Here is a 17,020-nt window from a genome sequence, read left to right on the forward strand (position 1 = left end):
TATAAAAATATTCTAAACTTTAAAATATAGGCAGGGTTTAGGTAGGCACTTAATACCCCACATAGAATACTATTCCAGGAAAATATAGATCTTTGGAGATAGAGGTAGGGGTGGAAGACTTAGAAATAGATTTTGTGTCCTGTTGGGCTGAGGGCTATGTTTTGAACCACTTTCAGTTTATTTTCCTGCCTTAGGAGATCAGTTTAGCACTGCATTAGTTCAGTGTATTCTGTAGTACAAATCATGTTTTTAAAATCACCCTATAGGGGCGCCTGGGTGGCGCAGTCGGTTAAGCGTCCGACTTCAGCCAGGTCACGATCTCGCGGTCCGTGAGTTCGAGCCCCGCGTCAGGCTCTGGGCTGATGGCTCGGAGCCTGGAGCCTGTTTCCGATTCTGTGTCTCCCTCTCTCTCTGCCCCTCCCCCGTTCATGCTCTGTCTCTCTCTGTCCCAAAAATAAAAATAAAAAAATTAAAAAAAAAATAAATAAATAAAATAAAATCACCCTATGGTACTCAACAACAAAAGAGCAGGACCTGCATAGACATTTTTCCCAAGAAGACTTACAGGTGGACAACAGACACACGAAAAGATGCTCAACATCACTAATAGTCGAAGAAATGAAAATTCAAACCACAACGGGATACCACCTTACAGCTGTCAGAATGGCTAAAATAAAAATACAAGAAATAACAAGTGTTGGCAAAGATGTGTAGAAAAAGGAACACTTGTGCACTGTTGGTGGGAGTATAGATTGGTGCAGTCACTATGAAAAACAGTATAGAGGTTCCTCAAAAAGTTGTATGGTCCAGTAATTCCAGTACTGGGTATTTACCCAAAGAAAAACACTAATTTGAAAGAATATATGCACCCCAATTTATTGCAGCATTATTTACAATACCAAGATCTGGAAGCAATGTAAGTTCAATGGATGAGATGTGGCATATATATGGGGCCAGAGGGAAGAGAGGCTTAGAAGACAAGTTGACCAAAGTAAAGCAATTTTGGTTTTAGGCTGACCCTTAACCTAAAAGCAGGACATAAAAAGTCACAAGATCCAACCGGAAGACCACAAAACACCACTCCTGACGGTAATCAAAGCTACAAAGATGGTCTTCCTTAAAATTGCTTCCTTGTGGGAACAACTCTAAGTGGAAAAATGAACTGCTCAATGTGAATAAGAAACCCAGTTAAAGAGTAATCCCTTCCCTATAAATGGTTAGCTAATGAAACAAAAACTTCTAAAACCCTTAGAGGCAAAAGAGGATCCTCTTCCTCTCCTGGGAGGAGACTGCTACTTTGTCTATGAAGTAGCTCCTTTCTTGTATACTTAATCTTTGTCCCTTGTCTAAATGGCTTGCTCTTGAAATCTTTCTCACACAAAGCCAAGAACCCTCTTAGTGTGGGGCCTGAGGTCCTCTTTCTTGGGTCCTCAGCCTGACTGGCATCACAAATACAATGGAATATTATTCATGTAAAAAAGAATGAGTTCTTGTCAGTTGTAACAGCATAGATGGACCTTGAGGGTATTCTGCTAAGTGAAATATGTCAAAGGCAAATACCATATGATGTCATTTACATGTGGAATCCAAAAAGCAAAAAGCAGAAATAGACATACAGAGAACAACCTGATGGTTGCCAAAGGGGAGTGGTGGGGGGAATGGGCAAAATAGATGGAGAGTGGGAGGTACAGGCCTCCATTTATGGAATAGGTCATGAGAATAAAAGGTACAGCATAGGGAATATAGTCAACAATGGTATTGTCATAGTGTAGCGACTGATGGTAGCTATATTTGTTGTGACCTTAGCATAATGTAGAGAGCTGTCCAGTCTCTAAGTATACACCTGAAACCAATGTAACACTGTGTGCCAACAATACTTTAAAAAAATTAAAATTAGGGGCGCCTGGGTGGCTCAGTTGGTTAAGCGTCCGGCTTCGGCTCGGGTCGTGATCTCACGGTTTGTGGGTTTGAGCCCCGCATCGGGCTCTGTGCTGACAGCCTGGAGCCTGCTTCAGATTCTGTGTTTCCCTCTCTGTCTGCCCCTGCTCATGCTCTGTCTCTCAAAAATAAATATTTAAAAAAAATTTTTTTTTAAATCTTAAAAAAATAAAATTAAATCACCATACAGCAATATACAAATAACCTGGAAGATTATAGGAGTTCCCATTATTTCTGATCAAGAGTTCTTGTTCTTTTTAATTAGCCCTAAATCTCACTGTTGTCAATGTAAACGGAACAATTTTACTGATAAAGCAAGCACTATACTCTGAAAAGTCAACTTCAGCTTTTGCAAGTTAAGCATTTTATAATTTTTGAGGAAACTGATAAGCATACCCTGGGGGAGTTCAGTATTAACTCCATTCTTTCGCTAATAGAATTTCTTTGGCAACCACTTGTATAGTACAAACTATACACTAGGTACAGTTTTAAGTATATATAATCTTTTATAATCTAAGAGGTAAGGTGAGTAATACTGGCACCATGCTACAGATGTGGAAACTGAAGCAGAGAGATTGACGTGATTTGCCCAAGGTAACAGCAATAACTGAACCAAAGTTGAACCCTCTGCCACTGTGGCTTCAGTCTGCCTTTTTTTCTTTCCTTCCCTCCCTCCCTCCCTCCCTCCCTTCTTCTGTCTTCTTAATCACACTACACAGTATCTATTTTAAAATAAAATCCTTTCTATTTGTAAGAAAAATACAATTAGGAATCAAAATGCTTGGATTCAAATTCTTACTCGAGCCTTTGCCTTTCTTGTTTCCTAAACCACCATATATTTTATCTCTATTTTAGCACTTGAACTTGTAATTGCCTGTTTTGTGTCTCCTGTCTAGACAGTAACTGTTCAACATTTTTAATTTAATGCTTAGCACAGAATATGCATGCACTTCCTGAAAGACTGAAAACATGGTTCTGACAAGCTTTATCATTTTAGGCAAGTTACTTGTCTCTGAACTTCATCTATAGGGCTAGAAATCCTTCCCCTGCTTTCATAAAATTTGCTAGGAAAAAACCAAACTTTACACATGAAAGCCCTTTGTGAAACAACCCTAACTGATGAACAACACAACGGGCAAAGTCTCCGGAAATTGTCCCAAGGGCATTCAGCCTAATGAGGAAACATACAAGAAAATCTCATTAACTGCTGCCAGCACATTGAAGTTTGTGGCATTTGAACCACCACCCACATCTTCCTCCTCTCAGCTCAGAGTGATGGCCACTCCAGGAGGGCTCCACCAAGATAGGAACCTCTCTTCCCCCAAAACTCCTGGTTGAGTGTTAAGGCATCTTCCCAGGAGGTGAAGGCCATCAGCTGAGTAAAGGTAATTATGTAACTATAAAAGACAGTGTAATGCAGATTTCCTCTTTCTGCTTAACTGATTTGCAGAGCAATTATAGAAAACAATATGTATAAATTGTATTTTGGGGTCTATCATATTTGCTATTAGCACAAAGGAAGTAGCTGCGAGCAAAGCTGAACTGGGGTACAGAAATGACACCAGATGGTAACTTGAATTCACAGGAACTAATGAAAAGAACCAGAGAAAATAAAAAAGGTTGATATACTTAATTCTACAAATATATCCTTGTTCTTTCTTCTCTGTTCCTTTTAAGAGGCATTAAATTATGTAAAGTAATAATTATAACCAAGTATTGTTGTTTGTAACATGCAGACCTACTATGCATGACAATAGTCCAAAAAGGGAGAAAAAAGGAAGAGCAACCTACCTGTAATGTTTTTGTATTTCACTAGCACTCTTACCAACAGATCTGCATACATGTCAATTACATCTCAATAAAAAAAATACCATAGGAAACAAAAACATCTGCTGCAGATTTTAAGTATTTCTCAGGCCTTCAAACACTGCAGGTGAGAATATAAAATGATGCAGCTTCTCTGGAAAACAGTTGACAGTCCCTCAGAAAATTAAACACAGAGTTACCACACAACCCAGCAGTTCCACTCCTAGGTGTCTGTCTACTCAAAGGAAAGGAAAACATGGCCACACAAACTGGTGTGGTGTAGCACAAATGTTCATAGCATCATTCATAATAGCCAAAAAGTGGAAAACAACACAAATGTCCATCGATTGATGAATGGATAAATAAAATACGATACAATCAAGTATTAATTTGGCAATAAATAGGAATGAAGTACAAATACATGCTACATACAACATGAACTGTGAAAACATGCTAAGTGAAAGAAGCCAGTTATTAATAAACCGTATACTGTTTGATTTCATTTATATGAAATGTCCATAATAGACAAATCTATAGAAACAGAAAGTAGGGGGTGCCTGGGCAGCTCAGTTGGTTAAGTGTCTGACTTCGGCTCAGGTCATGATCTCACGGTTCGTGAGTTCGAGCCCCACGTCAGGCTCTGTGCTGACAGCTCAGAGCCTGGAGCCTGCTTCAGACTCTGTGTCTCCCTCTCTCTCTCTGCTCCTCTTCCACTCATGCTCTGTCTCTCTCTGTCTCTCAAAAACAAACGTTAAAAAAAATTAAAAAAAAAAAAAAGAAACAAAATAGATTAGTGGTTGCATATGGCTGGGGACATTGTGTGTGAAGTTATGGCTCTTGGGTATGGAGTTTCTCTTTGGGAAGATGAAAATTCTCCAAAGTTGATTGTGGCAATGGTTGCACAATTCCATGAATATACTATATCCATTCAGTTGTACACACAGCTGAACTAAATGCTATGTTCATTAAATATCAATAAAGCTTTACCAAATTAAAAAAAAAAAAAAGTAATATGTACATGTCCAGCATAAGGCTAGCAGTTCCAAGTCACTTGCTGGAGGTGAAATGCTGGTAGAGGCATGGCCAAAAGTGGAATGTAGGTCTGAAGCCTTCTAAATTTTGTCCACGGTGTTGTGCTACTTCTAGTGACCCTCTCAGATACCCTTCCTTAGGCAATCTCCAACACTTTTTAGTGTTCCTCTCTAGCAAATCATCCTGGCTTCCTATCTGTTATGGCGACTCTTGTTCACTAGCTTCCCATAACATAGCTCATGCCACGTGGTGTTGACCCCACCACCTCCAACTCTTAAGACCACTACAAGAAATACTCTTATTCTTTCACTAACTGGGACTCTTCCTCACTCCTCAGTAATTCGTTGACTTCACAATGACAGGGGATCTCACCTCCTTGGAGCCCCTTAACAAGATTATCTTCCTTGTTGTCATCTGCATCACTGGCAAGGACCATCTTTACCCATCTTGTGAATAAGATCCTTCCCATCAGCTTCCTAAGTGTGAGTTTTCCACTCTGAGAGAACAAAAAAAGATTTGCCTACTCTGCCTCTTCATTTTCTTCCAATCCTGCACAGTGAAGCCTCCCTGAACTTGACTCCAGATCTGTAAGATGAAAAAGAGATCTACTTCCAGACTTGGTGGTTGTTTTAAGGGAGGTAGAAAATATGAAATTACCTAGCACACTTAAACACTGTGGCAAGATTCTCACTACTGTGTGTAGTTGTGGGGAGACAGGCCTGTCTCCTTTTCCGTTTCCCCCCTTAGTAAAATGCTCCATTTGCAGGTAATTGCGATCTGCACATGCCACTAGATGGCATTTTCAGCTAACTCATATGGGGGACCAATGGCAACTAAGCACTGGGAAGGAACCAGAATGAGTATTGCACCTAGAAAGAGGATCGCACTTGTGAAATGCTGAGCTAGGAAGCCATATTCTACATTTATTAGCGTGGCATCTACGAGGTAGCCATAATAGAGTAAGTGAATCCTGAGAAACAAGTGGGAAGAACCCAGAGTTGGAGGAGAGGAGGTGAGGAAGAGCGGGGGATGGGGGTGGGATGAGAAGTTTCCAGGCAGAAGAAAATGCTTGAATAAAAACAGGAGAGACTGGCCTTCTCAGCAAACTGGATAGTTACAAATAACTGGAATGAAGTATACTATGTATGCAGGGCGATGATAGGAGCCAAGGCCAATGGTGGGAGCCAAGGCTGGGGCGGGAGCCAGGCAGGACTTGGGAGCTATATAGTAACAACGTTAATGAAATTTGACTTTACTGTCAGATTTTCAAATCATTTTGATTTGTACAGTTCTATCACACTCTGGCTCTTCTTCCCAGAAAAAGAAAAAAAGCACAATTACAGGGAGTTGGAAGGTTATGGGCCTGTCAGCGGCAAGTGCTCATATTTGCACTAATACAGTAGCCACCAATCCCATGTAGATACCCATCACTTGAAATTTGGGTAGTATGAGAACTGAGTTTTAAATTTTACTTAATTTTAATTAAATAGCCATGTATTGGACAGCACAGCTCAAGTGTTCTTCCCACTACTGCCAATTCGTTTTCTCTCTTCAAAATTCTTTGAAGACTAAACTTTATGGCATACATTTACCTTATTAAATAGCACAGATTGGGGGTGTGGTTTCCCAGCCTCACAGAAAGTTCTTTGGGGCACTGTTGATCTAGACACAAGAACTAAAATTGTCAAGACCTGACTGGTTACTGAATGTGTGTTGTGAAGAGGAAGGAGGAGGACTGAAGGCTTCTGCCGGGCAATACTGGAGGTACCACTGTAAGCTGTGCAACACAGGAAAAATGATCATTTTCTTCTTAAACATGAAGTTAAGGAGCCAAGGAACATGCAGGGAGACACAGAAAAATGGCTGTGGTGCTGGAATCTACCAGTTCCTGTAGGTCAGAGAGAGATGTGGGCACCATCAACACACAAGATGTAACCAAAGCCGTGGAGTGTATGGGAGTGTGTGCAGTGACGACATGGGCTTGCACGAGCACTGGAGGTCAGGGGAGTGTAATAAATGCATGTAGAAGGAATGAAAAGCAGCCAAGAAAAAGAAAGTCACAGTCTAGCAGTTCATGACAGTTTTGAGGAGAAAGTAGTCAACGGTTTCAAATGCAATATAGAAGATTTAGGACAGAAATGGGCAATTTTGTTGACACGTTCAACAAGAAAGTCATTTGTATCTTTTATTAGAACAGTCGGAGTAGGAGAAGCACCACTTCAGCCAAGACGGGAGAGAAAAGCAAAATTCTGTCTTCTTTAATGCACTGTGTTTTAGGGTCACCTTGTTGCAACAGCCTCACCTATATCATTATTAATATGTCTCACATGCAGAACCATAATTCTAAAAGAGCGGCTAAACACAATGAATACTCAACAGGGCTTTCACGTTAATTTGAGTTCTTAATTTTATTTTTGAGAATATTTCCCTGAAGGGGTAAACAAGGTGAGGTAGGATCAGCCAAATCCTCTGCTGTTGTTGATAGCAACTTGAAGCGCTTCTTCTACTCTTTCCATCGTAGAGTATTTAGGAAGGTAGAGGACACTAATACACGTCTGTGCTCTTATGGGATCTTTTTCATTCATATTTTCAGGACAGCAAAATGTTATTTTCATGTTCTTTAAACCTTTTACTTGAATTCTGTCAGTTCCTGTAAGAAACACTAGAAAAAAGAATAATATTGAGTGATCTGCTTTCCAGAGACCAAGGTTTATGGGGAGAAAAAATATATGTATTTATTCAAAAACATTTACTAAGGGCCCATGTGCAGAGTTCTGCATCAGCAACTGATACACTGTCCCTGCCTTCAAGCAGCTCAATAGTCTGGCTGGAAATATAATATTCTTATGCAGAAAAAGACAAATAGCAAAAGAAAACTAAAAGGGTGGAAGACAGCCAAACAAGGTGCCACGGAATAAAATGCTTCCTGAGGGAAACTGCTGTGTGTGGTTCGAGCAGGGACAGACAATCAGGCTGGGATGACTGGGGAGACTTCAGAGAGCTCGGAATTGAGATGGACCTTTAAGGAGGGGAAGGCTTATAGCAGCAACCAGGAGGTGGGTGAAGGTTCAAGGCAGGGTAAGGAGCTGCAGAGAAAACCTGGAGGAGGGAGAGTACAAAGGGAGCTTAAGAATGTAGAGACCATGGAACTGTTTGGCTGGAACAAAAACTTCTTGTAAGAGGTAAGATTGGAAAGTTAGGCTGGGTTTCTGGAGAAGTCTGAGTGCCTTCCAACATACATGTTATCTATAAAAATAAGAACAAAAAGATAAATGTTTCTCAAAAACAAGTATGGAAATTTTGTAAGAAAATTAGAGGGAAAAAGTCATTAAGCAAAGTTGTAGAAAAACCGAATAAGCATGAAACTGAGATCAAAATGTGGAAGGTGAGGTAAAAAGGCTTGGAGACAATGACATCGTAAAACTTGGTTAATCCCACAAAGCCTGAATAACTGAGTCACAAGTACAGAAAGCAGAAGAAATATCTAACTTGGATGGAGAACTGAAGAAACATTTGAAAGCAATAGGCAGGGTTGAAATCACAGGGAAAAAGACCCATATTAACATTTATTTTTTTGATGTCAGGACAGCCTGGCCTAGAGAACATCCAACTGGACTAGGAATGGCTCTTATACTAGGATTTGTTGCAAATGGTGCCTATGACAAGGTTTGCTTAGCCCAAAGAAAAGACGTAAGATATAGATCTACTCCCGATGTAATACCTACCGAGGAATTTTTTCTTTTCCTCCAAAGTCAATTTGTGTAAAGCCTTCCAAAACATCACTATGGTAGGATGTGAATTGTCGTATCCTTCTTCATAATGTGCATTCTAGAGAAAAAAAAGTGCAAAAAAAGAGTACTCAGGAAATAGGAAAAAGAAATTTAAATTCAAACTTCTAGGCCTTTATGATCTACCTTTTCAAATGTTTCCCAGTCATAATCTGTATTCCCAACTATCACATCCTTCAGTTCTTCCGGATGGAAAAATTCAATGATATCCTTCTCACACACTTTGTAAAATCCTCTTTGGAATTCTTCATAAACTGCCTTCACAGAGATGTTGAAGATGTAATTGACACACTTAGAAACATAGTCTCTCCTTTAATAAAACAAAAAAATGATTTCAGCTTACAGCAATACCCTGAACAAAAGTGGTAGGGGGGCGGGGAAAGTGGGAAGGATAAAAATAACTAGAAACCCTAACAATACAGTGCTTACCATGTACATATAGCTATTTTTCATATATTATCTAATTTAATCTTCATACACTCTCAGGGCAGATTGTTAGGACATTTTAGTAAAAATACTGACACACTGAAGGTACATATTTGCTCAAGGTCACACAGTTCAGAGAAATGACACAGATTAGAACAGAAAAAGTATGGAAAAATAACACCCAACCTGCTAATGCTTTAGGGGAATGGGCTTGGAAGATGGGGGAAATTTCCTATTTTATTTTATGGTCTTCTGTGCTGTCTGAATTTATGCTAGTGAGTAACTACTATTAGTATTTGTGGTTAAATACAAATAAAGAGGGGGATTTCTGCTTCTAGCTTTAATGGGGTAGCTTATAGCAAATTACTCCCAGTGAGAAGAACTAGAAAAATCCAGATAATACACAAAAACACATCTAGCTCCAGGCTTCCAAATGTGAGTCAAGACTCAAGAGGCCTCTTCATGAAGACAGAAGGGAAGCCCTCTGAAGTGAGTCCCACATTTTTCCCTTTTGGCCATTTGCTAACACAGGCAAAGGGATCAGGCAAAAAGTAGTTAAGAGGCAGAGAACTTTCTTATGTCTATCAATAATACCACGGATAAATTGAGAGTACTCATAAAATACAGAACTGAAAATCTTCTATTTCTTGATCTGTATACTTATGTACTTTTCTGTATGTTCTACTTTAATACAAAGTTCATTTTTAAAGATAAAGATTAAAAGATTAAAGAAAACTAGGGGTGCCTGGGTGGCTCAGTTGGATAAGCATCCGACTTTGGCTCCCATCATGATTATATGGTTCGTGGGTTTGAGCCCCACATCAGGCTCTGTACTGACAGCTCAGAGCCTGGATCCTGCTTCCGATTCTGTGTATCCCTTTCTCTCTCTCTCTGCCCCTCTCCCACTCGTACTCTGTAAAAAAAAAAGATTAAAGAAAACTAGTTGGCTTACACCATAATGCTCACTTGGCGGTATCCCTCTGCCTCTCTGACCAACTATCAATGGAACATTCTATAATCCCAAACTGTGGCTTTAAAATAGCATCCTATAAGGTGTTGAGAACTCAAGATACCACCATAATATAATATTAACAGATACTAAGTACTGCTCCAGACCAGGCACCACTGTAGACCACTCTAGGTACCAGATATACAAGGATGAACATGACCCAGTGCCCACCTTCATGGAGCTCATGCTAGTGGGGGAAATATAGACAGTAAACAAATAAACCCAAAAGGTAGGTAATGGTGATACGAAAAGAAAAAGTAGAGACAAAAGATAAGGGAAGGCCTCTCTGAGAAAGCCATTTCCTTCCTCACCAGAATATAAACTCCAGGAGACACACACATACACACAACACATACCAACTCTCTGCCTTATTAAAAAATGATAAATTTGGAATGGAAAATTATATAAACAAAACAAGTATTTTACTTCTCTGTACCTACTTGTTAGTCTGGTCAACAATTATGCATCTTCCATTAGGAATTAAGTCTACATCATTTTTGTCCCAGTGCACCTGTAATCACAAATAAACTCAGATATCTCCAAAACAATCCTAAACAATCTATTATCAATAAACACTTTGAAACATACCTCTTTTCCTTAATATCTTGTAAAACTATATATTTTAGTCATAAAAACTAGCAAGGTATGAACACATGAAAAATTATCTTTATCATGAAGAATGAAAAACAAATTTTTATAGAATCATCTATTTTAGCTTATCATACTGAAAAAAACTGGCAAATTGCCATATCTCAGTAATCATTTTATGTAGTATAGACCTACGTCGTAGATTTGCAAACATGGCCACAAATTCTTCCCAGCCTGGTATTCAAGCTTCTTTGCAGTGTGACTTTTCAATACTCCCTGCCCACCTCGATCAAGAGGAGAAGTTTTTATCTTCAGCTCTTGAAGCTGGGTGTGGCCATGTGAGGTGTACTCTGGCCAATGGGATCTGACAGAAGTAAAAGCTTAAAAAGAAGCTTGTATGTTGAGGCTTGCACCTCTTTGTAATCCTGAGACAATTCTGTAAGGATACCTCAAGCAGCCTACTGGGGAATAAGAAACCCCTAGAACAGAAAAGCTGTTCTAGCCCATACCCCACAAACCAGCCAACAACTAGGTATTCAAGCCAAGGCCAGTATGAACCATCCAGCTCAGCAGTCAATTCACTCCAGAAATTCAAAGAATTGTTTGTTTTAAGCCACTAAATTTAGCTGTTGTTTGTTACATAGTAAAATCTAACTGATATGCCCAGGTCATAAAAAATGAGGAAAAAAACCCCTTCTGCACTAATTCAGAAGTCTGTTATTTTGTTAAAGAGTGGCATGCCTAGATAAATATGTAAAAGGGTAATCAGATTAAATGAAGCCAATTCTGACAGTTTACTCACATTAAAATATATATAAAATACTTCTCCAAAGTCATCACCTTCATCATCCAGAAGTGTTTGCAAACTCCTAAAGAACAAATAATTTTGTTATTTAAAAGTCAATAATCAATTACTAGATAGATCATCTAAAATAAATGTCAAGTGCATGACTATTCGGAAGGTGGGAGGTCAGGGAGTTAGTTAATTAACACTGCCCATTTCTCTGTGTACTGATAGCCAGACACCAACTACAAGTGTGAAGTTTACGAGTATTTGCAATTCTGTAAGTTCTCTTCCTTCCATCCTTACTTCCTTTACCCAGTGATTGTAGGTTTCTATTTAGAAGATTGATAATGTATTTTTTTAAGAGAAAGTTATTTTTATTTTTTTTTTAATGTTTATTTATTTTTGAGAGAGAGAGCATGCACATGTGAGCAGGGAAGGGGCAGAGAAAGAGGGAGACAGAAAATCTCAAGCAGGCTCCGCCACCATCAGCACAGAGTCCAATGTGGGGATCGGATCCACCATGAGATCATGACTTCAGCTGAAATCAAGAGCCAGACGCCCAAACTACTGAGCCACCCAGGTGCCCCAGAACTGATCATGTATGTAACTGATACCCAAACTCATTCAAATCAGTGTTATCTTTACTTAAAATTTGAACTTCACTTACAGAATAAATACCCTCTTTCTAAATATCAGGGATCACTTAGGAAATCTGAGGTATGAGAAGGTCACAGAATGTTCTCTGCATCTATATCCCAATATCATCAAGCTTCAGACAGACATGAATTTGATCACCTTAACTGTTTCAAAGGCATCTGTGTGAATATAGGTTATATTAGGATGGATAGCAGCCAGTCTTTTTGTGTCTCCAACCTCTCTTGTCCTATGGTACCTCACACATAGTTTTAAAGTTGTATATCTCATTATATTTGCTCATTCACTCATTTATTCATTCAACTAACATTTATTAAGCACCCAATGTAGCAGGCATAAGGGATGTAAAGTTCAGACATTACTGTCAATGAACCCTGAGACTAGCAGTAGTAGGTAAGATATGCTGATGGAAGTCTCCTCTACAGTACACTGTTTGTGAATACCAAGGAAGCTGCCTCCAAAACTAAAACTAAAATAGTGCTAATATCTTATACCTACTTATATGGGATACCTCCCCTATCCCATTTTCTACCACCCCCAAACTAGGTAACAAATACCAGTTTGCAGGGTGCCGTTTCCCCTTTTGTTAAGGGATCTCATGAAGAACAGATAAATTCTTTCATCTTATTGAAGTTATACCTATTAATCTTTAATGTTAGTACTTTTTATTTTTATGTCTTAATTAAAACTGCAATGGTGAGAAAGAGATCTGTCCATATTTTCAACATGTTTGCATTTAATATTTAAGTCCTTCATCCACACGAAGTTGATTTTTGTACATGGTATAAGGTTATCAGCTCTCATTTTTTCCCATATGCTTGAACTGACGATACTCCTGTTCCCATTAATCTGGTATGCTACCTCTAACAAGTTCCATAGGTGCATGGGTCAGTTTCTGACCTGCACTCCTACTGTGCTGTCCTAATACAGCTTTCTAAAAATTCTTAATATCTGGTAGGCCAAGTTCCCTATCCCTATTCACCTTTTTCTGCTAGCAGTTCTTGGCCTTCTGCTCATCCATATACATTTTATAATCAGTTTGTGAAATTTCATGGAAAGCCTGCTGAGATTAAAACTGGAGTTTCACTGAATACCAAGATCAGTGGCTTTCCATGTGTGACCCAGACCAGAAACTTCTGGAAATCTCTAAGGACTTCACAAGTGACCTATGAGGTCAAAACTATTTTCATAATCATACCAAAATATTACTCACCTTTTTCACATTCTGTCTTAAGTATAGAAGGCAGTTTTCCACAGGCTATATTATGTGATAGCTAATAGAATGAATGTTTATGTATCCTCTATTTAAAACATTTATCACCTTTAATTTCTAATACTGTAAATACTGACAAATACAACCAACATAAGGATAAGCTCTTTGGGGTCTTCAATACTTTTTAAGTCTTTAGACCTAAAAGTGTGAAAAACATGCATACCGATATAATGATCTTTATTTTACATGTACTAATGTTGATGTGTTTTAAGATTATTAAGTCTTCTTAGGCATTTGTATTATTACATCATTTTCATTGTTCTAGGAAAAAATAATACATTTATTTCCTCCTCTCCAAATCTTGTGCTTTTGATACTTTTTCCTTATCAACAGTGTAATTAGTATAGTGATTAACAGTTGGATGACGGGAGCACTTGAGTGGCTCAATTGGTTAAGTGTCCTACTCTTCGTTTTGGCTCAGGTCATGATCTCACAGTTCATGAGTTTGAGCCCTGCATCGGGCTCTGCTCTGATAGCATGGAGCCATCAGAGGGGATTCTTCTCTCCCTCTCTCTGTGCCCCTCCCTGGCTTGTGACCGCGTGCCCTCTCTCTCAAAAATAAATAACAAATATTAAAAAAAAAATTTTTTTTAAAGTTGGATGCTGGAGACAGACTATGTTCAATTTCATGGTTTTGTCACTATGGAGTCTGGGACAAGTTACCTAACCTGTCTGTTTGTTTCCTCATCTGTGAAATGGGGATACTAACAATAGGACCATACTACTATTCTCATTCTTTTGAAAATCTACATAGGATTCCATTGCATAAATAAGTCAAAAATACAGAATTCCTTTACTGAAAAACATTCAGGTATTCCACGCATTATGGACTATGTAATACAATACACATTTGTATGGAAAAATCCTTGCATGGTTGTATTATTTCTGAAAGTAAAATGCCTAGAAGTACAACTGCTAAGTCAAAGAGGCAAACACATTTTTGATTCAGATTAAGTGCTACCATACTGTTCTCTGAAAAGGAACCACCAATTTACATGTCCGCTATTAATACCTGAAATTAGAACAAACCTTTTCCCAAATCCTCACAAACACTATACAACATCAGTATTTCAATCTGTCAGTCTAAAGCACAAATCAGCCTCTGATTTCAATCTGTATTCTAGGATGACTGGGGAGATTAAGCCATTCTAAATTTTTTTTGTGTGGGTTGTCTTCTTGTATACTTTGCCAATTTTTCTTATGGATTCATAGGAACACTTTATACAGCAGGGCTATTACCCCTTTCTCTTACCAGTATTTTTTTGTGAGGTGGTAGCTTGGCTTTTTAGCTTAGAAATAAGTTTTCACTTTAAAGGTGATGATATGAAATGAGATTTAAAATAAACATCACTTGCAGATTTCGCACCATGGTATAACTTATGCTCTGTCCATGACTTTCTACACAAGTAAAGTGCAAAGATTAATGCAAGCACTGAGGAGAGGAGGAAAATCAACTTGTCTTCATTTTAGAAAGTTCAATTATTATCCAACAATTCTTTCCAAAATTAAAACTGATTTAAAGTATCTACAATGGGGGTGCCTGGGTGGCTCAGCTAGTGGAATGTCCTGAGATTGAGCCCACACTGGGCTCTGTGCAGTGTGGAGCCTGCTTGGGGTTCTCTCTCCCTCTCTTTCTCTCTGCCCCTTCCCTGCTCTTGCTCTCTCTGTCTCAAAAAAAAAAAAAAAAAAAAAGTACCTACAATGTTGAACATGAAAATACTATTAGAGTGTGTGTTTTTAAATATTTACAGGAACACCTTGGAGATACTGTAGTTTGGTTCAAGACCACCATAATAAAGCAATTATCCCAACAGAGTAAGTCAAAAGGATTATTTGTTTTCTCAGTGCATATAAAAGTTATGTTTGCACATATACTGTATTCTATTAAGTATTCAATAGCATTATATCTAAAAAAACAATGTGCATACCTTAATTTAAAAATACTTTATTGATAAAAGTGTAACTATCCTCTGAGTTCTCATCAAGTTTTAGTTACTGATCACACATCACCATAACAAATATAATGGAAAATTTTGAAATACTACGAACATTACCAAAATGTGACACAGAGACACAAATTCAGCAAATGCTGTTGGAAAAATGCCTTGACATGGGTTGCCACAAACCTTCAATTTGTAAAAAAAAAATGCTACTAACTGTGAAGCACAACAAAATAGTAAAAGGTATGCCTATATCTGAATATATATTATATGGAGTTCTAGAAAAAGAACTATGTTTACTTACTTTCCCAAAACAGGGCTAAGTTCTTTTAAGTCTTCCAGTGATGGCGCCTGGTTCAACAGTTTCTTAAACAGGGCCAGTGGAAAAGGGATGTTGGCAACATTGAAATTGAATAGAGAAAGTCCACACAGAACCCCAAAGAAGAAATATCTCTTCTTCTCAAATTTAGGCTGCAAAGAGAAAAAAACAAAAAACCAAAAACCTAATGTGTTATAATTTTTACAAGTAAAACAAAATTTTTATATTAGGTACACCTTTTCACCCTTTCACAAAATGAAATCACAAATTAAAATTTAAAAACTTGTAAGAATATTTAGAGTTTATGTACAGTCATTAAGTCAATTTCAATCTCTGCCACAGGAACAGAAATAGAATTATACAAACTGAAGTTTTCTCAATTTCTTTTCACAGCCATTGCCTTCAAATTCATTGGAAAAAATAGAACTGAACAACAACAAAAAAAAGAATGCCTGAGAAAGGAAGGGTTCTTTTTTATCTATACATTCTATAAATGGTCAATAACAAATACTGCTTAAATTTTCCTGTGTAGGCAGAAATAGGAACCCAGCGAAAAAGAGACTCTATTTTAAAGAAAATCATCACCTTATTAAAATTGAAGATTATCTCCATAATTCTATGTACCAGTAATTCCTCTCCTAAAACGAAACAGTCTAGACAACCTAATTTTCAATGGTATGTGACATGCATTTACTGTCATGATAACCATAAGCAAAGAGGAGAAGACTTACCCTGACAGGAAACCACATGTAGGAAGCCTCCTCAGGATATGTGAACATCCCATATTCTGGACGGGTCATCTCCTCAAACAGACAGTGGAAAAATTCTACCTTGACTCCTCCAGAGTCAAGCCCAATTTCTCCACTAAATGAAACCTGAGGAAACAGAACAAGTAACACATCACTTCCAGGGCTCTGTATTGCTATGTATTAAAGCTCATTTAATAATAGTTACAGTAAGGGGTGTCCGACTGTTCAGCTGGAAGAGATTGTGACTCTTGATCTTGGGGTCCTGAGTTTAAGCCTCTTATTGGTACAGAGACTGCTTTATAAAACTTAAAAAAAAAAAAGCTACAGTGAACATGATCTGTAGACCCAAGTATTTGGTAAATAACATGGTATTACCATATTTAATCTTCCCATTAATTCTATGAGGTGATAAAGCTTCAAGAATGAATTTATTTATTTATTTATTTATTTATTTATTTATTTATTTATTTTTCCTCTTGGTACTTTTTTTTTTTCAATATATGAAATTTATTGTCAAATTGGTTTCCATACAACACCCAGTGCTCATCCCAAAAGGTGCCCTCCTCAATACCCATCACCCACCCTCCCCTCCCTCCCACCCTCCATCAACCCTCAGTTTGTTCTCAGTTTTTAAGAGTCTCTTATGCTTTGGCTCTCTCCCACTCTAACCTCTTTTTTTTTTTTTCCTTCCCCTCCCCCATGGGTTTCTGT

At 38.1% G+C, this 17,020-nt stretch overlaps 1 protein-coding gene across 1 annotated transcript in view; it reads right to left on the reverse strand.

The window, feature by feature from the left end:
* Positions 1–7,165: 7,165 nt before the first annotated feature.
* The window catches only part of HERC5 (HECT and RLD domain containing E3 ubiquitin protein ligase 5), a 46,214-nt gene continuing 36,359 nt past the window's right edge, over positions 7,166–17,020 (reverse strand). The window contains exons 17-23 of the mRNA XM_015541865.2: positions 16,292–16,435; positions 15,546–15,712; positions 11,390–11,456; positions 10,440–10,510; positions 8,691–8,874; positions 8,502–8,604; positions 7,166–7,438 (exon numbers count right to left, since the gene is read on the reverse strand). Coding sequence (XP_015397351.2) covers positions 7,233–7,438; positions 8,502–8,604; positions 8,691–8,874; positions 10,440–10,510; positions 11,390–11,456; positions 15,546–15,712; positions 16,292–16,435 — 942 coding nt within the window. The 3' untranslated portion in view covers positions 7,166–7,232. The remainder of the gene's footprint in view (positions 7,439–8,501; positions 8,605–8,690; positions 8,875–10,439; positions 10,511–11,389; positions 11,457–15,545; positions 15,713–16,291; positions 16,436–17,020) is intronic.

This window comes from Panthera tigris, chromosome B1 (genome assembly GCF_018350195.1).
Source record: "Panthera tigris isolate Pti1 chromosome B1, P.tigris_Pti1_mat1.1, whole genome shotgun sequence".
NCBI lineage: Eukaryota > Metazoa > Chordata > Mammalia > Carnivora > Felidae > Panthera > Panthera tigris.